Source organism: Physella acuta, unplaced genomic scaffold (assembly GCF_028476545.2).
Source record: "Physella acuta isolate Inbredline_101_S28 unplaced genomic scaffold, ASM2847654v3 ptg000148l, whole genome shotgun sequence".
In the NCBI taxonomy this organism is placed as follows: domain Eukaryota; kingdom Metazoa; phylum Mollusca; class Gastropoda; family Physidae; genus Physella; species Physella acuta.
In genome coordinates this window covers 1230113-1256986 of record NW_026731667.1, presented here as the reverse complement: position 1 = coordinate 1256986, position 26874 = coordinate 1230113, and the positions used below count along the sequence as shown (strand labels likewise).

At 40.6% G+C, this 26874-nt stretch overlaps 1 protein-coding gene across 1 annotated transcript in view; it reads left to right on the top strand.

Moving 5' to 3' along the window:
* The window catches only part of LOC131935547 (centrosomal protein of 128 kDa), a 37420-nt gene that overhangs the window by 1984 nt on the left and 8562 nt on the right, over window positions 1-26874 (top strand). The window contains exons 3-24 of the mRNA XM_059291995.1: window positions 894-980; window positions 1291-1359; window positions 1487-1665; window positions 2538-2610; window positions 3751-3957; window positions 6323-6515; window positions 6827-6981; window positions 7472-7737; window positions 8146-8320; window positions 9932-10051; window positions 10385-10516; window positions 11819-11893; window positions 12479-12625; window positions 14159-14245; window positions 15493-15590; window positions 15836-15902; window positions 18681-18709; window positions 19042-19111; window positions 20090-20167; window positions 21325-21390; window positions 21766-21937; window positions 22712-22761. Coding sequence (XP_059147978.1) covers window positions 894-980; window positions 1291-1359; window positions 1487-1665; window positions 2538-2610; window positions 3751-3957; window positions 6323-6515; window positions 6827-6981; window positions 7472-7737; window positions 8146-8320; window positions 9932-10051; window positions 10385-10516; window positions 11819-11893; window positions 12479-12625; window positions 14159-14245; window positions 15493-15590; window positions 15836-15902; window positions 18681-18709; window positions 19042-19111; window positions 20090-20167; window positions 21325-21390; window positions 21766-21937; window positions 22712-22761 — 2595 coding nt within the window. The remainder of the gene's footprint in view (window positions 1-893; window positions 981-1290; window positions 1360-1486; window positions 1666-2537; window positions 2611-3750; window positions 3958-6322; window positions 6516-6826; window positions 6982-7471; window positions 7738-8145; window positions 8321-9931; window positions 10052-10384; window positions 10517-11818; window positions 11894-12478; window positions 12626-14158; window positions 14246-15492; window positions 15591-15835; window positions 15903-18680; window positions 18710-19041; window positions 19112-20089; window positions 20168-21324; window positions 21391-21765; window positions 21938-22711; window positions 22762-26874) is intronic.

Here is a 26874-nt window from a genome sequence, read left to right as displayed (position 1 = left end):
ATTTGTTTTTTGTTCCTTTCAGGTAAGTGCTTGTTTCAAAGCTTTCCTTTCAGCTGTTCCCAATTCCTTCCTATCCTCCCAGCCTCCTCCAGCAGGCTATGTCTTCCTGGGTCTGTTGCCAGCATCTTTCTTAAGTGTCTGCTCAATCCATCACATTATCTTCTCAATGATTTGTCTTTCTATTGTTTCCTGTCCACTCATCTCCCATATTTTTATGTTGTAACATATTAGAATTCTAGGCCAGACATATTTCTAAAATTGGACATTATTTCTTTGATGACAAATATAGTGCAACATTTCCTTGCTAATGCTTGTCTGTTACATCGTAACTAATGTTGATGGTTGTACATTGTGGATGTTTCTGTAGAGAAAGTTTTTTGTTAATTAAAGATCCTGTTTGCCTCAAATTGTGTACTAATCCTCTTTGCCTTGATCTACATGAGTGTAGGAATCAAATTGTGTACTAATCCTCTTTGCCTTGATTGTAGGAATCAAATTGTGTACTAATCCTCTTTGCCTTGATTGTAGGAATCAAATTGTGTACTAATCCTCTTTGCCTTGATTGTAGGAATCAAATTGTGTACTAATCCTCTTTGCCTTGATTGTAGGAATCAAATTGTGTACTAATCCTATTTGCCTTGATCTACATGAGTGTAGGAATCAAATTGTGTACTAATCCTCTTTGCCTTGATTGTAGGAATCAAATTGTGTACTAATCCTTTTTGCCTTGATCTACATGAGTGTAGGAATCAAATTGTGTACTAATCCTCTTTACCTTGATCCATCTGAGTGTAGGAATCAAATTGTGTACTAATCCTCTTTGCCTTAATCCATCTGAGTGTAGGAATCAAATTGTGTACTAATCCTCTTTGCCTTGATCCATCTGCGTGTAGGAATCAACCCACAACCTCAAGTCCATGGATCACATGTTGGATGAGCTCACCTCTATACAACACAACCGCAGGTCTGCCATAGACAGGGTGAGTAGAGGGAGTAGAGTGTCTGATGGTTGGCTCACATTTCTCACACTTAGATCTTGATGCTAATGTCCTACGTCTTGATGCTAATGTCCTACGTCTTGATGCTAATGTCCTATGTCTTGATGCTAATGTCCTATGTCTTGATGTTAATGTCCTATGTTTTTATGCTAATGTCCTATGTTTTTATGCTAATGTCCTACATCTTGATATTAATGTCCTATGTCTTGATGCTAATGTCCTACATCTTGATATTAATGTCCTATGTCTTGATGCTAATGTCCTACATCTTGATATTAATGTCCCACTACAGCTGCGAGGTGACCTTGATCAAACTCAAGATGACATTCAGTATGAGAGGTCACGAGGTCGAGATTATGGGGTAAATATGCCTACAGAAAAAGTATATTTTAGAAACACTTATTATCTGATTCTTGTGTAATTAGAAATACATAGTTGCTGTAATCACTAGTCCAGCTATCTAATGTAGCATTGAACTATTTCCGTAGAGTGACTCAGAGAATTATGGGTCACCAACTGGCAGCCATTACCGGCGTAGGTCAGCGGTCAGGTTTGCCGATGACATGAACCGGGAACTTCACGGCATCCACCAGTCTGTCAGGGACCTGTCGGCCGAGCAGCTAAAGATGGAGGAGAGTCTGAACAGGGAGATGGACCGGAGGGACAGGTCAGTCGTGGGGGGGGAGGGGGGGGGGGGTTCTGGGGTCCAGTAATGCCTACCTTGAGAGTTGTGGGATCAGTTATGTTGTGTAGAAGACCTACTTGTATTTGGTTTCACAGAATAATTTATTATTTTATCCCTGGTTTAACTCTTCAAGACAGTAACGACACATCCAAGTGCCCAATAACAGTTTCTCTATTTAATTTGGTATTTTTCCAAATCTTAAGTTTTTAAACATAAAAAAAATGCTACAGCAGCCATTCTTAAATATATTTACTTCTACTAGAACTAGTTAATCATTTGGTGGATTTTTGATTTTGTATTTTAAGGGAATTTATTTGTAAAACTACTCGCAAAACAGCATTTTTTTTTTAGCTCTGCGGGATCTTATTCAGCAGCTGTGTCTAAACATTTACATCAACAGATTATTAAATTAACCAAAACTAATGAGTTTATTCTAATTCTAATCCAGTCCATGATTTTGGTAGAAAATAGACTTAGTTTTATTTTCTGTGAATAAGAACAATATTTTTCCCATTAGGGGTGCATTTTTTCCCTAGAAAAGCTTCTTTTATTTTTTCTTCTATATAATTAAGTTATTTTCTTTCTCCAATAGATAAATAATTACCTAAATTCAATTCATTTATACAAGTAATGTGTGGGTAAAAAGATATGAATAATTTTATGGCATAGGGACTGAAAAAATTTAAGGGAAAAAAATAATTCTCGTCTTAAAAAGTTGAAACATTTTCTAGTCTGGATTAAAATGTTTTCTTGTTTGACCCCTTGTTAAAAATGTTTTCTTGTTTAACTCCTCGTTAAAAATGTTTTCTTGTTTGACCCCTCGTTAAAAATGTTTTCTTGTTTGACCCCATCAGACATGACAGTGACACCAGGCGCTCACTCCAGGACATTCACTCCACATTGAAAGTTAACACTGTCCTTGATCCAGTAAGTTGAAAGTTAACACTGTCCTTGATCCAGTAAGTTGAAAGTTAACACTGTCCTTGATCCAGTAAGTTGAAAGTTAACACTGTCCTTGATCCAGTAAGTTGAAAGTTAACACTGTCCTTGATCCAGTAAGTTGAAAGTTAACACTGTCCTTGATCCAGTAAGTTGAAAGTTAACACTGTCCTTGATCCAGTAAGTTGAAAGTTAACACTGTCCTTGATCCAGTAAGTTGAAAGTTAACACTGTCCTTGATCCAGTAAGTTGAAAGTTAACACTGTCCTTGATCCAGTAAGTTGAAAGTTAACACTGTCCTTGATCCAGTAAGTTGAAAGTTAACACTGTCCTTGATCCAGTAAGTTGAAAGTTAACACTGTCCTTGATCCAGTAAGTTGAAAGTTAACACTGTCCTTGATCCAGTAAGTTGAAAGTTAACACTGTCCTTGATCCAGTAAGTTGAAAGTTAACACTGTCCTTGATCCAGTAAGTTGAAAGTTAACACTGTCCTTGATCCAGTAAGTTGAAAGTTAACACTGTCCTTGATCCAGTAAGTTGAAAGTTAACACTGTCCTTGATCCAGTAAGTTGAAAGTTAACACTGTCCTTGATCCAGTAAGTTGAAAGTTAACACTGTCCTTGATCCAGTAAGTTGAAAGTTAACACTGTCCTTGATCCAATAAGTTTAAAGTTAACACTGTCCTTGATCCAGTAAGTTTAAAGTTAACACTGTCCTTGATCCAGTAAGTTTAAAGTTAACACTGTCCTTGATCCAGTAAGTTGAAAGTTAACACTGTCCTTGATCCAGTAAGTTGAAAGTTAACACTGTCCTTGATCCAGTAAGTTGAAAGTAAACACTGTCCTTATCCAGTAAGTTAAAAGTTAACACTGTCCTTGATCCAATAAGTTGAAAGTTAACACTGTCCTTGATCCAATAAGTTTAAAGTTAACACTGTCCTTGATCCAGTAAGTTTAAAGTTAACACTGTCCTTGATCCAGTAAGTTGAAAGTTAACACTGTCCTTGATCCAGTAAGTTGAAGACTTTCTGGTTTGCAATCCTACGCTCTACCCCTAGGCCACACTGTCCATGGAGCTACAGTATAATATTTGCTTACACCCAGAATTTATCAGTGTTTCATTTTTCAGCTTTCAACACGGGTGGAGAAGAGATTGCAAGCCATCCAATCAGAAATCAGATCTGAGAGACACCACCTTGACAGAGATCACCGTGGTGATGATATCAACGCTCTGTCTTCTGAACTTCGGAATGCCATTCAGTCTGCCCAAACCAATCATAATTTAGATGACAAACTCCGCAGCCAGTATTTACAATCAGAAGCCATACGGCACAAGGTGTGTAGCTGTTGTATTAGTGGCTTGTATTATATGAGTGGCTGCTATATCAGAGTTGTATTAGAGAGTGGCTGCTATATCAGAGTTGTATTATATTTGTGGCTGCTATATCAGAGTTGTATTATATGTGTGGCTGCTATATCAGAGTTGTATTATATGAGTGGCTGCTATAACAGAGTTGTATTATATGAGTGGCTGCTATATCAGAGTTGTATTATATGTGTGGCTGCTATATCAGAGTTGTATTATATGTGTGGCTGCTATATCAGAGTTGTATTATATGAGTGGCTGCTATATCAGAGTTGTATTATATGTGTGGCTGCTATATCAGAGTTGTATTAGAGAGTGGCTGCTATATCAGAGTTGTATTATATTTGTGGCTGCTATATCAGAGTTGTATTATATGAGTGGCTGCTATATCAGAGTTGTATTATATGAGTGGCTGCTATAACAGAGTTGTATTATATGAGTGGCTGCTATACCATAGTTGTATTATATGTGTGGCTGCTATATCAGAGTTGTATTATATGTGTGGCTGCTATATCAGAGTTGTATTATATGTGTGGCTGCTATATCAGAGTTGTATTATATGAGTGGCTGCTATATCAGAGTTGTATTATATGAGTGGCTGCAATATCAGAGTTGTATTATATGTGTGGCTGCTATATCAGAGTTGTATTATATGAGTGGCTGCTATATCAGAGTTGTATTATATGAGTGGCTGCAATATCAGAGTTGTATTATATGTGTGGCTGCTATATCAGAGTTGTATTATATGTGTGGCTGCTATATCAGAGTTGTATTAGAGAGTGGCTGCTATATCAGAGTTGTATTATATGTGTGGCTGCTATATCAGAGTTGTATTATAAGTGTGGCTGCTATATCAGAGTTATATTATATGTGTGGCTGCTATATCAGAGGTATTATATGAGTGGCTGCTATATCAGAGTTGTATTATATGTGTGGCTGCTATATCAGAGTTGTATTATATGTGTGGCTGCTATATCAGAGTTATTATATGTGTGGCTGCTATATCAGAGTTGTATTATATGAGTGGCTGCTATATCAGAGTTGTATTATATGAGTGGCTGCTATATCAGAGTTGTATTATATGTGTGGCTGCTATATCAGAGTTGTATTATATGTGTGGCTGCTATATCAGAGTTGTATTATATGTGTGGCTGCTATATCAGAGTTGCTTATATGAGTGTGATTGTTGTAACATTGTAACTTTTATATCTGCCTCTTGACAAAAACTCATCAACATAATTCCCCCTTTCCCCAAATTTAAACCTTATCTAAAGAAAACACAAAAAACATACCTAGACATAAGATTAAAAAAAAAAAAACCAAATAAAAAACAAACAAAAGAGAAATAATCTATTGCGATCACTGAATCTCTTGGACTTGGCCAGTCTTGATGCAAAGCCATCTGCCGCAAGTGGTTACATCCTGTTTATATTTGGTGGTCACAAGCTGTTTATATTTGGTGGTCACATGCTGTTTATATTTGGTGGTCACAAGCTGTTTATATTTGGTGGTCACATGCTGTTTATATTTGGTGGTCACATGCTGTTTATATTTGGTGGTCACAAGCTGTTTATATTTGGTGGTCACAAGCTGTTTATATTTGGTGGTCACATGCTGTTTATATTTGGTGGTCACATGCTGTTTATATTTGGTGGTCACAAGCTGTTTATATTTGGTGGTCACATGCTGTTTATATTTGGTGGTCACATGCTGTTTATATTTGGTGGTCACAAGCTGTTTATATTTGGTGGTCACATGCTGTTTATATTTGGTGGTCACATGCTGTTTATATTTGGTGGTCACATGCTGTTTATATTTGGTGGTCACAAGCTGTTTATATTTGGTGGTCACATGCTGTTTATATTTGGTGGTCACATGCTGTTTATATTTGGTGGTCACAAGCTGTTTATATTTGGTGGTCACATGCTGTTTATATTTGGTGGTCACATGCTGTTTATATTTGGTGGTCACAAGCTGTTTATATTTGGTGGTCACATGCTGTTTATATTTGGTGGTCACAAGCTGTTTATATTTGGTGGTCACATGCTGTTTATATTTGGTGGTCACATGCTGTTTATATTTGGTGGTCACATGCTGTTTATATTTGGTGGTCACAAGCTGTTTATATTTGGTGGTCACAAGCTGTTTATATTTGGTTTGGTTTCTTGTTAGATGGGAGAAGTTTGCTTTGGTCAAATGGGAGAAGTTTGCTTTAGTTTCTTGTCAGACAATTGCTTTAAGCTTGTATGAATTAGAATAGCTGTAATTAGTACTATTGTTGTAAATAACTGTAGGGGAAGCAGAGTGTGAGTAAAAACACATTTTTTTCCCTCAGGTGGAAGGAGAGTTGGACAACCTCAGGCGCCGACTGGACCAGACGGAGGGCAGTCGAATAGCTCTACAGAGTCAGGTGGAGCAGCTCCAGAATCAGCTGGCTAGAGAAGGGCAGGAGAGGCACAGGTTGAAGCTGGACCTGGACGAGTCACGCATAGAGGCAGAGGTCAAGAAGGAGAGGAGGAGAAGGGCAGGTAGGTCAGGTGGGATGGTAGATGTGGGGGGCAGGTAGGTCAGGTGGGATGGTACATGTGGGGGGCAGGTAGGTCAGGTGGGATGGTACATGTGGGGGGCAGGTAGGTTAGGTGGGATGGTACATGTGTGTGTGTGTGTGGGGGGGGGAGGTCAGGTGTGATGGTAGATGTGTGTGGGGGGGGTGTTGGTAGGTCAGGTGTGATGGTAGCTATGTGTTGGGGGGGGGGGGCAGTTAGCTCAGGTGTTCTAAAAGAAATTGCATGCAGTGTCCACACCAGACAGTGGCTAAGGTGGGATGTTGTGTTTGCAGCAGAGGATGGGAAGGCCCAGAGTCTACAGAAGGAGCTCCATGAGATGAAGGACCACCTGGTCAGGTCAGTGGGGGCAGTCAATGAGCTGGAGGAACTCAGGAGGAAGCTGGACAAGAGTGAGCGCCAGAGGACACAGCTCTCTGATCACATTGAGGTCAGATTCTTGTCAGTGCCTTGTTGTTAGTGGCACACTGTTGCACCCTGTGGCACCCTGTGTCAGACAGTTGACTGTGTCACCCTGTGTCAGCCAGTTGACAGTGTCACCCTGTGTCAGCCAGTTGACAGTGTCACCCTGTTTCAGCCAGTTGACTGTGTCACCCTGTGTCAGCCAGTTGACAGTGTCACCCTGTGTCAGCCAGTTGACAGTGTCACCCTGTGTCAGCCAGTTGTCAGTGTCACACTGAGTCAGCCAGTTGACAGTGTCACCCTGTTGTCACCCAGAATCTTTTTACCTTCTCTATATTTTGACCTACTCTCATTATGACTTACAACCAATCACCTGTCATTTCAAAGAGCAATAGGGCTGGTAAGTAGGTCACCAACCAGTTCTGTGTCTCAGTAAAACCTGCATGCACCATAAAACTGTTTATTGACCTACTTACCAGCCCTATTATTCCTCTCAAATATTTCTCTGTGAACTTCAGACATTAGCAAAAGATTTGGACAACCGTGAGCGCCAGAATGCCAAGGTGATCACTCAGCTGAAAGACATCTCAGACAAGTATGAAGACTCAGACAGACAAAGGAACTACCTGCTGCAGCAGACAGAAGACTTGCAGCAGAAGCTGCGTGACGTCAGCAAGGAGCTGGAGAAAACAACACATGAGCTCCGGAACACGCAGCTCTCACTGCAGGAGAGTGAGAAAAAGAAAGATGAGTTTAAGGGCAGAGCTCAGGAGACTATACGCCAGTAAGTGGTGGGCAGACAGGTTGTTGGGCAGACAACTTTAGGGGCAGACAACTTTAGGGGCAGACAGGTTTTTGGGCAGACAGGTTTTTGGGCATATAACTATATGAGCAGACAGGTTTTGGGTAGAGTTGTGGGCAGCCATAGTTGTTTGAAGGTTAAAGTTTCAGATGTTGCTGCTTTAAGTATTGACCTTTACAATATTTGTACACCCATGTCACGTCTCAGTTTTGATATTTGTACACCCATGTCACGTCTCAGTTTTGATATTTGTACACCCATGTCACGTCTCAGTTTTGATATTTGTACACCCATGTCACGTCTCAGTTTTGATATTTGTACACCCATGTCACGTCTCAGTTTTGATATTTGTACACCCATGTCACGTCTCAGTTTTGATTTCCCCCAAAGATGGAAGGCCAAGGTCAAGTCTTTGGAGCGAGATTTGGACCGCCAGAAGCACGGCAGCGGGCAGATGTTGACACGCCACGAACAGCTGATCAAGGAGCTGGAGGGCTACAAGCAACACGGCAACTACCATCAGCTGCAGGTGGACGCCCTCAAGAGGGAGCTGTCTGACGCTCTGGTAGGTTCTGTAGGTGACCAGAGGTTATAGGGCTGTCTGTATACATGGAACAGGGCTGTCTGTACACATGCAACAGGGCTGTCTGTATACATGTAGCAGGGCTGTCTGTATACATGCAACAGGGATGTCTGTATACATGCAACAGGGCTGTCTGTATACATGCAACAGGGATGTCTATATACATGTAACAGGGCTGTCTGAATACATTCAACAGGGCTGTCTGAATACATGTAACAGGGATGTCTGTATACATGCAACAGGGTGTCAGTATACATGTAACAGGGCTGTCTGTATACATGTAACAGGGCTGTCTGTATACATGTAACAGGGCTGTCTGTATACATGTAACAGGGCTGTCTGTATACACGTAACAGGGATGTCTGTATACATGCAACAGGGCTGTCTGTATACATGCAACAGGGATGTCTGTATACATGGAACAGGGCTGTCTGTATACATGCAACAGGGCTGTCTGTATACATGTAACAGGGCTGTCTGTATACATGTAACAGGGCTGTCTGTATACATGTAACAGGGCTGTCTGTATACACGTAACAGGGATGTCTGTATACATGCAACAGGGCTGTCTGTATACATGCAACAGGGATGTCTGTATACATGGAACAGGGCTGTCTGTATACATGCAACAGGGCTGTCTGTATACATGCAACAGGGCTGTCTGTATACATGCAACAGGGCTGTCTGTATACATGGAACAGGGCTGTCTGTATACATGCAACAGGGCTGTCTGTATACATGCAACAGGGCTGTCTGTATACATGCAACAGGGCTGTCTGTATACATGCAACAGGGCTGTCTGTACACATGCAACAGGGCTGTCTGTACACATGCAACAGGGCTGTCTGTATACATGTAACAGGGCTGTCTGTATACATGTAACAGGGCTGTCTGTATACATGCAACAGGGCTGTCTGTATATATGCAACAGGGCTGTCTGTATTCATGTAACAGGGCTGTCTGTATACATGCAACAGGGCTGTCTGTATACATGCAACAGGGCTGTCTGTATACATGCAACAGGGCTGTCTGTATACATGCAACAGGGCTGTCTGTATACATGCAACAGGGCTGTCTGTATACATTTAACAGGGCTGTCTACATGTGTAATATTTGTGTACATGTGTAATGTTTGTGTACATGTGTACTGTTTGTGTAATGTTTGTGTACATGTCTAATGTTTGTGTACATGAGTAATGTTTGTGTACATGTGTAATGTTTGTGTACATGTGTAATGTTTGTGTACATGAGTAATGTTTGTGTACATGTGTACTGTTTGTGTACATGTGTACTGTTTAAGTAATGTTTGTGTACATGAGTAATGTTTGTGTACATGTGTAATGTTTGTGTACATGTGTAATGTTTGTGTACATGTGTAATATTTGTGTACATGTGTACTGTTTGTGTACACGTGTACTGTTTGTGTACACGTGTAATGTTTGAGTACATGTGTACTGTTTGTGTACATGAGTAATGTTTGTGTAATGTTTGTGTACATGAGTAATGTTTGTGAACATGTGTACTGTTTGTGAACATGTGTACTGTTTGTGTACATGTGTACTGTTTGTGTACATTTGTAATGTTTGTGTACAGGCAGTGCGAGCAGCTCAGGATGAACAGATCAGGCTGAAGGATATTGAGGTCAATGAACTCAAGTCTATCCGTATGGACCTGGACAGGGCGTATAGAGACACCAGGAGCATGTCTGAGAAGGTGGGTTATAGTTGGGTCATGTCTGGTAGGTGGGTCATAGCTGGGTCATGGCTGGTAGGTGGGTCATGGCTGAGAAGTTGGGTCATAGTTGGGTCATGTCTGGTAGGTGGGTCATAGCTGGGTCATGTCTGGTAGGTGGGTCATGGCTGAGAAGTTGGGTCATAGTTGGGTCATGTCTGGTAGGTGGGTCATAGCTGGGTCATGTCTGGTAGGTGGGTCATAATTGGGTCATGGCTGGTAGGTGGGTCATGACTGACAGAGGATCAGCTAATTAATCCGTAAGTTGACCACACTGGCCAGTCAATGTTTGTTCTCCCCCCCCCCCCCCACCAGATGGAGACTGAGCTGCACACCCTGAGGTCAAGAGTGGCCAACGTGTCTGAGGACAAGCACCACCTGGAGGACAAGTTGTCTGCCCTGGAAGCTGCTCACCAGTTGGCCCAGGAACAGTCTCACTCCCTGCAGGTAGGTCTCACTCCCTGCAGGTAGGTCTCACTCCCTGCAGGTAGGTCTCACTCCCTGCAGGTAGGTCTCACTCCCTGCAAGTAGTTATCACTCCCTGCAGGTAGGTCTCACTGCCTGCATGTAGGTCTCACTCCCTTCAGGTAGGTCTCATTCCCTGCAGGTAGGTCTCATTCCCTGCAGGTAGGTCTCACTCCCTGCACGTAGGTCTCACTTCCTGCAGGTAGGTCTCATTCCCTGCAGGTAGGTCTCTCTCCCTGCAGGTAGGTCTCACTCCCTGCAGGTACGTCTCACTCCCTGCAGGCAGGTCTCACTTCCTGTGTACAGGCCTCACTCCCTGCAGGTATGTCTCACTCCCTGCAGGTATGTCTCACTCCCTACAGGTAGGTCTCACTCCCTGCAGGTAGGTCTCACTCCCTGCAGGTAGGTCTCACTTCCTGCAGGTATGTCTCACTCCCTGCAAATAGTTCTCGCTTCCTGCAGGTAGGTCTCACTCCCTGCAGGTAGGTCTGACTCCCTGTGTACAGGCCTCACTCATACAAACACTTGTCCTCTACTCAATATACCTGTATTTCATCAGGATAAAAACTGTTAAGAAATTTTAAATTGTTTTTTTTTTAATTTGTAAAGAAAATGTAGATGACCTGTAAAAGGTTTAAAAGATTAACTGAATTGTAGTTGGATTAAAAGATAAGATGTAGTTGGATTAAAAGATAATATGTAGTTGGATTAAAAGATAAGATGCAGTTGGATTAAAAGACCAGACAAAAGATGTAACAACTGACTTGACCAGACAAAAGATGTATCAACTGACTTGACCAGACAAAAGATGTAACAACTGACTTAAAAGACCAGACAAAAGATGTAACAACTGACTTGACCAGACAAAAGATGTAAGAACTGACTTGACCAGACAAAAGATGTATCAACTGACTTGACCAGACAAAAGATGTAACAACTGACTTGACCAGACAAAAGATGTAACAACTGACTTAAAAGACCAGACAAAAGATGTAACAACTGACTTGACCAGACAAAAGATGTAAGAACTGACTTGACCAGACAAAAGATGTATCAACTGACTTGACCAGACAAAAGATGTAACAACTGACTTGACCAGACAAAAGATGTAACAACTGACTTAAAAGACCAGACAAAAGATGTAACAACTGACTTGACCAGACAAAAGATGTAACAACTGACTTGACCAGACAAAAGATGTATCAACTGACTTGACCAGACAAAAGATGTATCAACTGACTTGACCAGACAAAAGATGTAACAACTGACTTGTTCTCTGGGCAGGAGGAGCTGAAGGAGCTGAGCAGTATCAAGGCGGGGATAGCGGCCCAGTTGGCCGAGACTGTGGCCAAAAATCATGTAAGTTTCTCTCTAATAGTGGCCCAGTTGGCCGAGACTGTGGCCAAAAATCATGTAAGTTTCTCTCTAATAGCGGCCCAGTTGGGCGAGACTGGCCAAAAATCATGTAAGTTTCTCTCTAATAGCGGCCCAGTTGGGCGAGACTGGCCAAAAATCATGTAAGTTTCTCTCTAATAGCGGCCCAGTTGGCCGAGACTGTGGCCAAAAATCATGTAAGTTTCTCTCTAATAGCGGCCCAGTTGGGCGAGACTGGCCAAAAATCATGTAAGTTTCTCTCTAATAGCGGCCCAGTTGGGCGAGACTGGCCAAAAATCATGTAAGTTTCTCTCTAATACCGGCCCAGTTGGCCGAGACTGTGGCCAAAAATCATGTAAGTTTCTCTCTAATAGCGGCCCAGTTGGCCGAGACTGTGGCCAAAAATCATGTAAGTTTCTCTCTAATAGCGGCCCAGTTGGCCGAGACTGTGGCCAAAAATCATGTTTCTCATTAATAGCAGCCCATTTTGTTGAGACTTAAAATCTTGAATATTAGCCAGGATGACTTAAAGTCATTAGCCCAGATGACTTAGTGTTGATGATGTTGCAGGACCTGAAGCAGGCAGTGGTGGAGCTACAGCACAGGGAGAGGGGGGCCAAGGAGGAAGTAGAGTTGTACAAAAAACAGTTGCTCCAGGAGAGAAATGGGCTCAGCCAGGACTACCAGACCCTGAAACTGGAACTTAATGAAGCCAAGGTCTGACTCATAACATTTAGCTCTTTAGTTACTGCTAGGTTTACTCACACCTAATCTGTATTCTCACCTGAATTCTCACCTGGGATCTCACCTGTATTCTCACATGTGTTCTTGCCTGTATTCTCACCTGTGTTCTCACCTGGGATATCACCTGTATTCTCACATGTGTTCTCACCTGTGTTCTCACCTATATTCTCACCTGTGTTCTCACCTGGGATATCACCTGTATTCTCACATGTGTTCTCACCTGTGTTCTCACCTGGGATATCACCTGTATTCTCACCTTTGTTCTCACATGTGTTCTCACCTGTATTCAGTGTTCTCACCTGTATTCTCACCTATATTCTCACTTGTGTTCTCACCTGGGATATCACCTGTATTCTCACCTTTGTTCTCACATGTGTTCTCACCTGTATTCAGTGCTCTCACCTGTATTCTCACCTATATTCTCACCTGTGTTCTCACCTGTGTTCTCACCTGTGTTCTCACCTGTATTGTCACCTGTATTCTAACCTGTATTCTCACCTGTATTCTCACCTGTATTGTCACCTGTGTTTTCACCTGTATTCTCACCTGTATTCTCACCTGTATTCTCACCTGTATTGTCACCTGTATTCTCACCTGTATTCTCACCTATATTCTCACCTGTGTTCTCACCTGTGTTCTCACCTGTGTTCTCACCTGTATTGTCACCTGTATTCTAACCTGTGTTCTCACCTGTGTTCTCACCTGTGTTCTCACCTGTGTTCTCACCTGTGTTCTCACCTGTATTCTCACCTGTGCTCTCACCTGTGTTCTCACCTGTATTGTCACCTGTGTTCTCACATGTGTTCTCACCTGTGTTCTCACCTGTATTCTCACCTGTATTCTCACCTGTATTCTCACCTTATGTTCTCACCTGTGCTCTCACCTGTGTTCTCACCTGTGTTCTCACCTGTATTCTCACCTGTGCTCTCACCTGTGTTCTCACCTGTATTGTCACCTGTGTTCTCACCTGTGTTCTCACCTGTGTACTCACCTGTATTCTCACCTGTGTTCTCACCTGTATTCTCACCTGTATTCTCACCTGTATTCTCACCTGTATTCTCACCTGTATTCTCACCTGTATTCACACCTGTATTCTCACCTGTGCTCTCACCTGTATTCTCACCTGTATTCTCACCTGTATTCTCACCTGTATTCAGTGCTCTCACTTGTGTTCTCACCTGTGTTCTCACCTGTGTTCTCACCTGTGCTCTCACCTGTGCTCTCACCTGTATTCTCACCTGTATTCACACCTGTATTCTCACCTGTGCTCTCACCTGTATTCTCACCTGTATTCTCACATGTATTCTCACCTCTATTCTCACCTGTATTCTCACCTGTGCTCTCACCTGTGCTCTCACCTGTGTTCTCACCTGTGTTCTCACCTGTGTTTTCACCTGTGTTCTCACCCATGCTCTCACCTGTGTTCTCACCTGTTCTCACCTGTATTCTCACCTGTATTCTCACCTGTATTCTCACCTGTATTCTCACCTGTGCTTTGACCTACAGGTACGTGAGGCCCACACCATGCAGGAGATAAACAGGAAGTTCCGTGTTCAGGCAGCAGAACATGAAGCAATATTACAAGCACTCAAGGTCAGTAGGTCTAGGTCATTACAAGCACTCAAGGTCAGTAGGTCTAGGTCATTACAAGCACTCAAGGTCAGTGGATCTAGGTCATTACAAGCACTCAAGGTCTGTCAGTCTAGGTCATTACAAGCACTCAAGGTCAGTAGGTCTAGGTCATTACAAGCACTCAAGGTCAGTAGGTCTAGGTCATGATTTACAATCATTTAAAAATGTGTTGCATGTCAGTCCTAACATACTGCAAAGTCTATTACCTCCATAATGAAAAAAGTAATGCCAAAATTGTTTTTGTAGGTGGTCAGATGAAAAAAGTGATGCCAAAATTGTTTTTGTAGGTGGTCAGATGAAAAAAGTAATGCCAAAATTGTTTTTGTAGGTGGTCAGATGAAAAAAGTAATGCCAAAATTGTTTTTGTAGGTGGTCAGATGAAAAAAGTAATGCCAAAATTGTTTTTGTAGGTGGTCAGATGAAAAAAGTAATGCCAAAATTGTTTTTGTAGGTGGTCAGATGAAAAAAGTAATGCCAAAATTGTTTTTGTAGGTGGTCAGATGAAAAAAGTAATGCCAAAATTGTTTTTGTAGGTGGTCAGATGAAAAAAGTAATGCCAAAATTGTTTTTGTAGGTGGTCAGATGAAAAAAGTAATGCCAAAATTGTTTTTGTAGGTGGTCAGATGAAAAAAGTAATGCCAAAATTGTTTTTGTAGGTGGTCAGATGAAAAAAGTAATGCCAAAATTGTTTTTGTAGGTGGTCAGATGAAAAAAGTAATGCCAAAATTGTTTTTGTAGGTGGTCAGATGAAAAAAGTAATGCCAAAATTGTTTTGTAGGTGGTCAGATGAAAAAAGTAATGCCAAAATTGTTTTTGTAGGTGGTCAGATGAAAAAAGTAATGCCAAAATTGTTTTTGTAGGTGGTCAGATGAAAAAAGTAATGCCAAAATTGTTTTTGTAGGTGGTCAGATGAAAAAAGTAATGCCAAAATTGTTTTTGTAGGTGGTCAGATGAAAAAAGTAATGCCAAAATTGTTTTTAGGTGGAATTGTCAGATGAAAAAAGTAATGCCAAAATTGTTTTTGTAGATGGAATTGTCAGATAAAAAAGTAATGCCAAAATTGTTTTTGTAGATGGAATTGTCAGATAAAAAAGTAATGCCAAAATTGTTTTTGTAGATGGAATTGTCAGATGAAAAAAGTAATGCCAAAATTGTTTTTGTAGATGGAATTGTCAGATAAAAAAGTAATGCCAAAATTGTTTTTGTAGATGGAATTGTCAGATGAAAAAAGTAATGCCAAAATTGCAAACAGAAATGCTGAAAGGTTGAAGGAAGAACTGGACATCGTGGAGAAGAGATTTAAAATGTGAGTACCTTAGGTGTACATGTAGCAGAGCTTGGAATAGTACATTTACAAAGTAAATGTGATTCTGATAGCCACGCCAAAGTAAATGTGGCACAGCTGATTGGTTGAGATGGCTCTGCTCTCAAACAATTTTAAGTTCTCTACATTAACTACTCTTATAACATTCTTTAATTTAAAAAAATATTTTTGGGAGTAGTATGGGGCTAAGGAGGTTAGATGTCAACAATCTCCAATTTTTTGTGTAGGTCTGAGGAAGAAAACAGTGCATTAAGAAAGAAAATGGACCTTGTCAGATACGAGTTTGAAGCGCAGGTAGGTAACATCACAGTAGGCAACTTCCTGTGTCACTCAATACACTTCTCACTGTTATCCCTGTCACTCAATACACTGTTATCCCTGCCACTCAATACACTACTCACTGTTATCCCTGTCACTCAATACACTGTTATCCCTGTCACTCAATACACTACTCACTGTTATCCCTGTCACTCAATACACTACTCACTGTTATCCCTGTCACTCAATACACTGTTATCCCTGTCACTCAATACACTGTTATCCCTGTCACTCAATACACTTTTATCCCTGTCACTCAATACACTGTTATCCCTGTCACTCAATACACTGTTATCCCTGTCACTCAATACACTGTTATCCCTGTCACTCAATACACTGTTATCCCTGTCACTCAATACACTTTTATCCCTGTCACTCAATACACTGTTATCCCTGTCACTCAATACACTGTTATCCCTGTCACTCAATACACTGTTATCCCTGTCACTCAATACACTGTTATCCCTGTCACTCAATACACTGTTATCCCTGTCACTCAATACACTGTTATCCCTGTCACTCAATACACTTTTATCCCTGTCACTCAATACACTGTTATCCCTGTCACTCAATACACTGTTATCCCTGTCACTCAATACACTGTTATCCCTGTCACTCAATACACTGTTATCCCTGTCACTCAATACACCACTCACTGTTATCCCTGTCACTCAATACACTGTTATCCCTGTCACTCAATACACTTTTATCCCTGTCACTCAATACACTGTTATCCCTGTCACTCAATACACTGTTATCCCTGTCACTCAATACACTGTTATCCCTGTCACTCAATACACTGTTATCCCTGTCACTCAATACACTGTTATCCCTGTCACTCAATACACTTTTATCCCTGTCACTCAATACACGGTTATCCCTGTCACTCAATACACTGTTATCCCTGTCACTCAATACACTGTTATCCCTGTCACTCAATACACTGTTATCCCTGTCACTCAATACACTGTTATCCCTGTCACTCAATACACTGTTATCCCTGTCACTCAATACACCACTCACTGTTATCCCTGTCACTCAATACACTGTTATCCCTGTCACTCAATACACTTTTATCCCTGTCACTCAATACACTGTTATCCCTGTCACTCAATACACTGTTATCCCTGTCACTCAATACACTGTTATCCCTGTCACTCAATACACTGTTATCCCTGTCACTCAATACACTGTTATCCCTGTCACTCAATACACTTTTATCCCTGTCACTCAATACACTGTTATCCCTGTCACTCAATACACTGTTATCCCTGTCACTCAATACACTGTTATCCCTGTCACTCAATACACTTTTATCCCTGTCACTCAATACACGGTTATCCCTGTCACTCAATACACTGTTATCCCTGTCACTCAATACACTGTTATCCCTGTCACTCAATACACTGTTATCCCTGTCACTCAATACACTGTTATCCCTGTCACTCAATACACTGTTATCCCTGTCACTCAATACACCACTCACTGTTATCCCTGTCACTCAATACACTGTTATCCCTGTCACTCAATACACTTTTATCCCTGTCACTCAATACACTGTTATCCCTGTCACTCAATACACTGTTATCCCTGTCACTCAATACACTGTTATCCCTGTCACTCAATACACTGTTATCCCTGTCACTCAATACACTGTTATCCCTGTCACTCAATACACTTTTATCCCTGTCACTCAATACACTGTTATCCCTGTCACTCAATACACTGTTATCCCTGTCACTCAATACACTGTTATCCCTGTCACTCAATACACTGTTATCCCTGTCACTCAATACACTGTTATCCCTGTCACTCAATACACTGTTATCCCTGTCACTCAATACACTGTTATCCCTGTCACTCAATACACTGTTATCCCTGTCACTCAATACACTGTTATCCCTGTCACTCAATACACCACTCACTGTTATCCCTGTCACTCAATACACTGTTATCCCTGTCACTCAATACACTTTTATCCCTGTCACTCAATACACTGTTATCCCTGTCACTCAATACACTGTTATCCCTGTCACTCAATACACTGTTATCCCTGTCACTCAATACACTGTTATCCCTGTCACTCAATACACTGTTATCCCTGTCACTCAATACACTTTTATCCCTGTCACTCAATACACTGTTATCCCTGTCACTCAATACACTGTTATCCCTGTCACTCAATACACTGTTATCCCTGTCACTCAATACACTGTTATCCCTGTCACTCAATACACTGTTATCCCTGTCACTCAATACACTGTTATCCCTGTCACTCAATACACCACTCACTGTTATCCCTGTCACTCAATACACTGTTATCCCTGTCACTCAATACACTTTTATCCCTGTCACTCAATACACTGTTATCCCTGTCACTCAATACACTGTTATCCCTGTCACTCAATACACTGTTATCCCTGTCACTCAATACACTGTTATCCCTGTCACTCAATACACTGTTATCCCTGTCACTCAATACACTTTTATCCCTGTCACTCAATACACTGTTATCCCTGTCACTCAATACACTGTTATCCCTGTCACTCAATACACTGTTATCCCTGTCACTCAATACACTGTTATCCCTGTCACTCAATACACTGTTATCCCTGTCACTCAATACACTGTTATCCCTGTCACTCAATACACCACTCACTGTTATCCCTGTCACTCAATACACTGTTATCCCTGTCACTAAAGTTTAATCTTGTCACATATCACAACTTTTTTTTTCAATCATTTTTTTTTCAGTCCCACCTGGCAGAAGATGATTTGAACAGGTCAGTCTCAATATAAGCCTGTTTAAGATTACATTTTAATTACAATATAAACCTACAGAAGATTACATTATAAGCTTACATAAGATTACATTTTAATTACAATATAAACCTACAGAAGATTACATTATAAGCTTACATAAGATTACATTTTAATTACAATATAAACCTACATAACATGGAATTTAATTACTAAATAAACTTTAACCACCATAAAAATTTAACCCATGAAATAAACTTTACCCACAAAACACTTAACTCATAAGAAAAAAACTTTTAAAAAACTTCACCCATAAACCATATTTACCCACCACAAAATTTTACCCCCACTGTAGAGTCAAGAAACTGGAGCTCCAGTTGGGCAGTGCTCACATGGACCTTGAGAAGCTTGAGAAACAACAAATTGTAAGTTGTTCACAATTTTTATCCAGAAACAACAAATTGTAAAATGTACACAATTTTTATCCAGAAACAACAAATTGTAATTTGTTCACAATTTTTATCCAAAAACAACAAATTGTAAGTTGTTCACAATTTTTATCCAGAAACAACAAATTGTAAGTTGTACACAATTATTTATCCAGAAACAACAAATTGTAAGTAGCACACAATTTTTATCCAGAAACAACAAATTGTAAGTTGTAAACAATTATTATCCAGCAACAACAAATTGTAAGTTGTTCACAATGTTTATCCAGAAACAAATTGTAAGTTGTTCACAATTTTTATCCAGAAACAACAAATTGTAAGTTGTACACAATTTTTATCCAGCAACAACAAATTGTAAGTTGTTCACAATTTTTATCCACAAACAACAAATTGTAAGTTGTAAACAATTATTATCCAGCAACAACAAATTGTAAGTTATCACAATTTTTATCCAGAAACAACAAATTGTAAGTTGTACACAATTTTTATCCAGAAACAACAAATTGTAAGTAGCACACAATTTTTATCCAGCAACAACAAATTGTAAGTTGTTCACAATTTTTATCCAGAAACAACAAATTGTAAGTTGTACACAATTTTTATCCAGAAACAACAAATTGTAAGTAGCACACAATTTTTATCCAAAAACAACAAATTGTAAGTCGTTTACAATTTTTATCCAGAAACAACAAATGGTAAGTTGTTCACAATTTTTATCCAGAAACAACAAATTGTAAATTGTACACAATTTTTATCCAGAAACAACAAATTGTAAATTGTAAACAATTATTTATCCAGAAACAACGAATTGTAAGTTGTATACATTTTTTATTAAGCAGAAAACTACTACAAGATTTGATTTAAAAATTTCGACTGAGTTAATTTTTTCCTTATTAGTGGGGTTACCTCCCATTATTTATTTTGATTGGTTATTTCCCTTGTGTTGACACCCAGAACCTGATTCAAGAGATAGCTATTGAGATTGATGCCCTAGTGGAGACTGCCTCATTTGATGCCATTAGTCGCTGTCAGGTATGTGACATTTGATGCCATTAGTCACTGTCAGGTATGTGACATTTGATGCCATTAGTCACTGTCAGGTATGTGACATTTGATGCCATTAGTCGCTGTCAGGTATGTGACATTTGATGCCATTAGTCGCTGTCAGGTATGTGACATTTGATGCCATTAGTTTCTGTCAGGTATGTGACATTTTATGCCATTAGTCACTTTCAGGTATGTGACATTTGATGCCATTAGTCGCTGTCAGGTATGTGACATTTGGTGCCATTAGTTGCTGTCAGGTATGTGACATTTGATGCCATTAGTCACTGTCAGGTATGTGACATTTGATGCCATTAGTTACTGTCAGGTATGTGACATTTGATGCCATTAGTTGCTGTCAGGTATGTGACATTTGATGCCATTAGTTGCTGTCAGGTATGTGACATTTGATGCCATTAGTTGCTGTCAGGTATGTGACATTTGATGCCATTAGTTGCTGTCAGGTATGTGACATTTGATGCCATTAGTCACTGTCAGGTATGTGACATTTGATGCCATTAGTCGCTGTCAGGTATGTGACATTTGATGCCATTAGTTGCTGTCAGGTATGTGACATTTGATGCCATTAGTCACTGTCAGGTATGTGACATTTGATGCCATTAGTTACTGTCAGGTATGTGACATTTGATGCCATTAGTCACTGTCAGGTATGTGACATTTGATGCCATTAGTCACTGTCAGGTATGTGACATTTGATGCCATTAGTCACTGTCAGGTATGTGACATTTGATGCCATTAGTCACTGTCAGGTATGTGACATTTGATGCCATTAGTCACTGTCAGGTATGTGACATTTGATGCCATTAGTTGCTGTCAGGTATGTGACATTTTATGCCATTAGTCACTTTCAGGTATGTGACATTTGATACCTTTAGTGATTAACAAAATGGCTTTTTATCACCTGCATTAGATTTGTCTGACATACTCATGTGAAAATATCCTTATGTTAGAAGATCCTTATGTCAAAGCTCTTCATAATAAAAAAGATCCTTATGTTAAAACATATAGGTCTAAAGATCTTTATGGCAAAGCATTGGTATATCAAAAGATCCTTATGTTCACCTATGTCAAAAGATGCTTATAGCAAAAGATCCTTGTATTAACAATCACAGTGTTTGTTTCAGCAAATAAATGGCTTAAAAAATCTGGCCACATCTGGCATACCAACACACCTTCTGACAGAAATTAAGGTCAGTTGTCTTTCATTTGGTTCCTAAAGACAGAAATATAGAGCTTGTTTTAAGCCTGACTGTGATTGTGTTTTTGTCAGAATAAAATCAAGTGGTTGAGTATGTGAATTTGTTTTTGTCAGAATAAAATCAAGTGGTTGAGTATGTGAATGTGTTTTTGTCAGAATAAAATCAAATGGTTGAGTATGTGATTGTGTTTTTTGTCAGAATAAAATCCAGTGGTTGAGTATGTGAATGTGTTTTTGTCAGAATAAAATCCAGTGGTTGAGTATGTGAATGTGTTTTTGTCAGAATAAAATCCAGTGGTTGAGTATGTGAATGTGTTTTTGTCAGAATAAAATCCAGTGGTTGAGTATGTGAATGTGTTTTTGTCAGAATAAAATCAAGTGGTTGAGGGGAGAGTTCAGAGACAGACTTGTCAGGGAGAGAAGACTGAGGCAGGAGTTCAGGACAGCGCTGTCTGCAACTGATGCTGACCGACAGTTTCTTATTGATCAGTTGGCTCGGAAAGATGAGGAACTGGACGATCTCATACAGGAGAAACAAGGTAGGGAGGGGTGGGGCAAGGTGGGGGAGGGGGGGCAAGTTGGGGGGAGTGGGTGGGGGTGTGGGTGGGGCAAGGTGGGGGAGGGGGAGGGAGGGGGGCAAGTTGGGGGGAGTGGGTGGGGGTTGGGCAAGGTGGGGGAGGGGGGCAAGTTGGGGGGAGGGGAAGGGGGAGGGAGGGGGGGCAAGGAGGGGGAGTGAGGGGGGGGGGGCAAGGTGGGAGAGGGTGGAAGGGAGGGGGGGGCAAGTTGGGGGGTGGGTGGGGGAGGGGGGGCAAGTTGGGGGGAGTGGGTGGGGGTGGGGCAAGGTGGAGGGAGGGGGGCAAGTTGGGGGGAGGGAGGGGGGCAAGTAGGGGGGAGTGGGTAGGGGTGGGTCAATGTGAGGGGGAGGGGAAAGCAAAGTTAGCGGTGGGTTGGGGCAAGGGGGAGGGAGAGGGAGGATAAGGCAAGGTTGTGGAGGTGGGGGTGGGGGAGATAGAGGGCAATGGTGCAAGGTGGGGGAGGGTAAGGCAAGTTGAGGGAGGTAGGAGCAAGGGAGGGTGGGGGAGGATAGGGCTATGGGAGAGGGGTGGGGTCAAAGTGATACTTATGTTCTGTCATTTGTTTTCGTCACATTTGTGACACAAGATAACCTGACATTTTAACTCAAGATGTTTTTGACACACATATGTGACATTTTATTTTTATACAAGTCATGCTTGTGACACAAGATGCTTATGTTTGTCCAGTGTACATTAGATATGAATGAGATTAACATATCACTCAATTGTTTCCTCTAGAGATTGCTTATAAAGAAATACAGAGTCAAGTGGTAGTCAACGATCTAGAGGTATGTCTGTGTGTCTGTGTGTTATATGTCTCTGTGTTTTGTTTCTGTGTATTGTGTGTCTATGTGTTGTGTATTGTGTGTCTGTGTATTGTGTTATGTGTCTCTGTGTTGTGTTTCTGTGTATTGTGTGTCTATGTGTTGTGTATTGTGTGTCTGTGTATTGTGTTATGTGTCTCTGTGCTGTGTTTCTGTGTATTGTGTGTCTATGTGTTGTGTATTGTGTGTCTGTGTATTGTGTTATGTGTCTGTGTTGTGAGTTCAGTATCTGTAGTTCAGCAGTGATAAAAAACACACACCAGACATATGATTTGCGATAGAATTTTTTCTGTGTAGAAGATAGAACTAATGGCAGCGACTGATGACAGGTCATATATGACAACAGTAAAATAGTGCGTCAGAGCGAGATACCACGTAGTATCGTGATAAATTATCTATTGTGGAACCCTTTAAGTCATGACACACATACCCACATACATCACGAATGGTGTCAACGTTTCTTATATAGGCGCGCGTTGATCGTGTTGCTGTGATAAACATACTTTTAATTTCAATATAGTGGCCCAGTAGTCGACTTGTGATTCAAATGTGTAATGGGAATTGATGGGAATCACTGTACTAACTGCATGATTTGCAATGCTAAGTTGAGCAATTCTAGTCTAGCACAGGCAAAACTAAGAGAACACTTTTATAAACTGCATGAAGTTGGAAATTACAAGAACAAAACGTTTGCTGAATTCAAGGTGAAGCCATGCACTTCTGAATTGGTGTCCAAAAGACAACAGCAGAAATTATATTCACATACAGTCATTCACATATTGATCAGCTAAAACCTAAAGAAATCGTTCATATACAAATCAGCTAAAACCTAAATAAATAATTAACTTACAGATTGGCAAAATAAAATCACAGGAAATCATCCACATACAGATTGGCTAAACAAAATCCCATGAAATCATTCACATACAGATTGGCTAAACAAAATCCCAAGAAATCATTCACATACAGATTGGCACTGTGCCTATAATTGGTGGGTCAACGACCACATACTACAGGCAGAGTTTCTAACTCTGGTGAGCTGTGGTTCACGCTAAATGTTTACAATCGTAAAGCCGGGTTTAGTGACGGCTAATTGGGGCAGATAATTTAGTTTGAAACGATTTTAAACTTAGGGGAGGTAACTAAGAGGAGGCTGCTTTCACGGGGGGGGGTGTAGGGTAGGGGTTGGGGGAAAGGAGGGTGGGGCTAGTATCGTCCTTAACGACCTACTGACAGTGTTTTAAAGCAAATATTTTCAGTGGCACAAATTATGAATTACGGAAAAGAAGAAAGTAAAACAACTAAATAGCGGCATATGATACGCCGCGGGTCGGCTCGTATCCTGTAAAACAGCTTTAACATATCTATTGTAGAGGCAGAATAAACCCTTTGCGCATTGTGTACAGGCAGATGTGGTAAAATAATGAATTGATTGGTTAACACTTATTAAACTGCACGCCCCTAAATATTTCCCTCCTTGTGCTATTTTAAGACAACATTTGTCAATCCCACAATCATAGATTGCTTGCCAGGTGTTGCTGTGATTGTCATCTTGATTCTGTCATTCACTTTTCTCATGACCTCGTTTCGCTACGACTACCAGACCTACAAATGACCTGTTTCAACTACAACGTTAAATCCTGCTACACCGGTAGTTTAATAACGGCTACACCGGTAGTTCGGCTACACCGGTAGTTTGATAACGGCTACACCGGTAGTTTAATAACGGCTACACCGGTAGTTCGGCTACACCGGTAGTTTAATGACGGCTACACCGGTAGTTTAAGAGATAGGTTGACGAAAATTCAAATACATGTATTAGATTGTATGCTCTTGTTTCTTTCATTTTGTGTACGATTTCCGGTAACCGGAAGTGGTGCTGTAGAGTATTTCCATGGGAGCACATCCACATGGTACTGTTTCAGACGAAATTGTAGAAGATCTAATTCTTGGATTAGTCCCAAATTTCGAGTGACGTCTGCTATATGGAAGTGATACTTTATTTCCGGATTCTTAAATTAAAAAAAAATATGTTACTGCCCCAGGGACTGATTGCACTGGGATAACCCAACTCTTATTGTTATACTTGTATTAGAATATACGAGAAAGTTTAGGGGAGATCACTCCTGTGTTTTTAAAAAAATTGAAATCGTTTGCACGTACCAAAAACCTAAAAAAAAACCCAAACAAACCAAAAGCAGAAATTAAAATTTTAAAAAAGTATGTCAAATTTGCAAGACTGTATATGTACCAATAATGAGGTAACTGTTTTAAGTTGAATTGATGTAAAAATGTCAAAATCTTGAATCATGTGTATCCTCTATTGAAGGGAGGCTGACGTGTCATGGACATCTGTTGGTCTTGCCAGCCACTGTATTCATGATTTTAAAGCCGTTGAATATAACTCGAGCTAGTTATAGTGTACAGGATCTACAAGTGTACAGGATCTACAAGCCGTTGAATATAACTCGTTATAGTGTACAGGATGTACAAGTGTAAAGGATGTACAAAGCCGTTGAATATAACTCGAGCTAGTTAGTGTACAGGATGTACAAAGCCGTTGAATATAACTCGAGATAGTTGTAGTGTACAGGATCTACAAGTGCACAGGATGTACAAAGCTTTTAAAAAATCGTGACAAGATAGTCTATACGAAATATAATTTTAAAAAAAACACAACTAATGTATTCAATCTTTTGGTTTGATATTCCGAGGAATATCCCACCCCCCCCCCCCCCCACCCCCACCCTTATGGGACCGGTCTGGCTTCCCCCACCCACAGCCATATGGTCTGGCTTCCCCCACCCACAGCCATATGGTCTGGCTTCCCCCACCCCCACCCATATGGTCTGGCTTCCTGTTGATAACATGGCGTATGGGAGGAGAGAGTTGTTATGTAGCGTGACGGTACCCACGGGCCGTGACGGTACCCACGGGCCGTGACGGTACCCACGGGCCATGACGGTACCCACGGGCTGATGGCTATCAGATCTAGAACCCGCTAGCTGGGCCCTGGCTGCGACAATAAATCAGCACCAGGCCTGTCACAGTTGTCACTTTCAGGAGTTCTCTCCCCTTTCATCCTACACCCAAGTTCTCTCCCCTTTCATCCAACACCCAAGTTCTCTCCCCTTTCATCCAACACCCAAGTTCTCTCCCCTTTCATCATACACCCAAGTTCTCTCCCCTTTCATCCTACACCCAAGTTCTCTCCCCTTTCATCCTACACCCAAGTTCTCTCCCCTTTCATCCTACACCCAAGTTCTCTCCCCTTTCATCCTACACCCAAGTTCTCTCCCCTTTCATCCTACACCCAAGTTCTCTCCCCTTTCATCCTACACCCAAGTTCTCTCCCCTTTACACCCAAGTTCTCTCCCCTTTCATCATACACCCAAGTTCTCTCCCCTTTCATCCAACACCCAAGTTCTCTCCCCTTTCATCCTACACCCAAGTTCCCTTTTTCTGGGGCTGTGTTTGAGTGCCAACCCATTTAGAACTAAGGTGTGATGTAAACACAGTTGACAAATATGATGAATCGTGTTGTTACGTGTCATAAAGTTCGTCTGTGATATAATTAGCACATATATCAAGTATTTTAAATGGTGTCAAATATAGTTAAAGGTGTCAAATAACTTAGACCCGTGGTGCCGTACGTTGATGGCAGATATACATCCGTGTCGGAACTAGAAAAAAAGGGTTACCCCGCAAAAAAATCTGGACCCATATATATATATATATATATATATATATATATATATATATATATATATATATATATATATATATATATATATATACATATATACATACATATATATATATATATATATATATATATATATATATATATATATACATATATACATACATATATATATATATATATACACTTTCCTGGGCATCCGCGAAAAAACAAAAACAAAAAACAAATAGTATGAAAAGGAGTAAAAACTTTGCCAACAATTAAAAACTTTAAGTCAAAACTTTAAAAAAATGTAAGTCACATATATAGATCCTACTCAATAACTTACAATAAGACAATGCGATGCAAGTAAATGTTCGGCAAGTGGTGTTTAC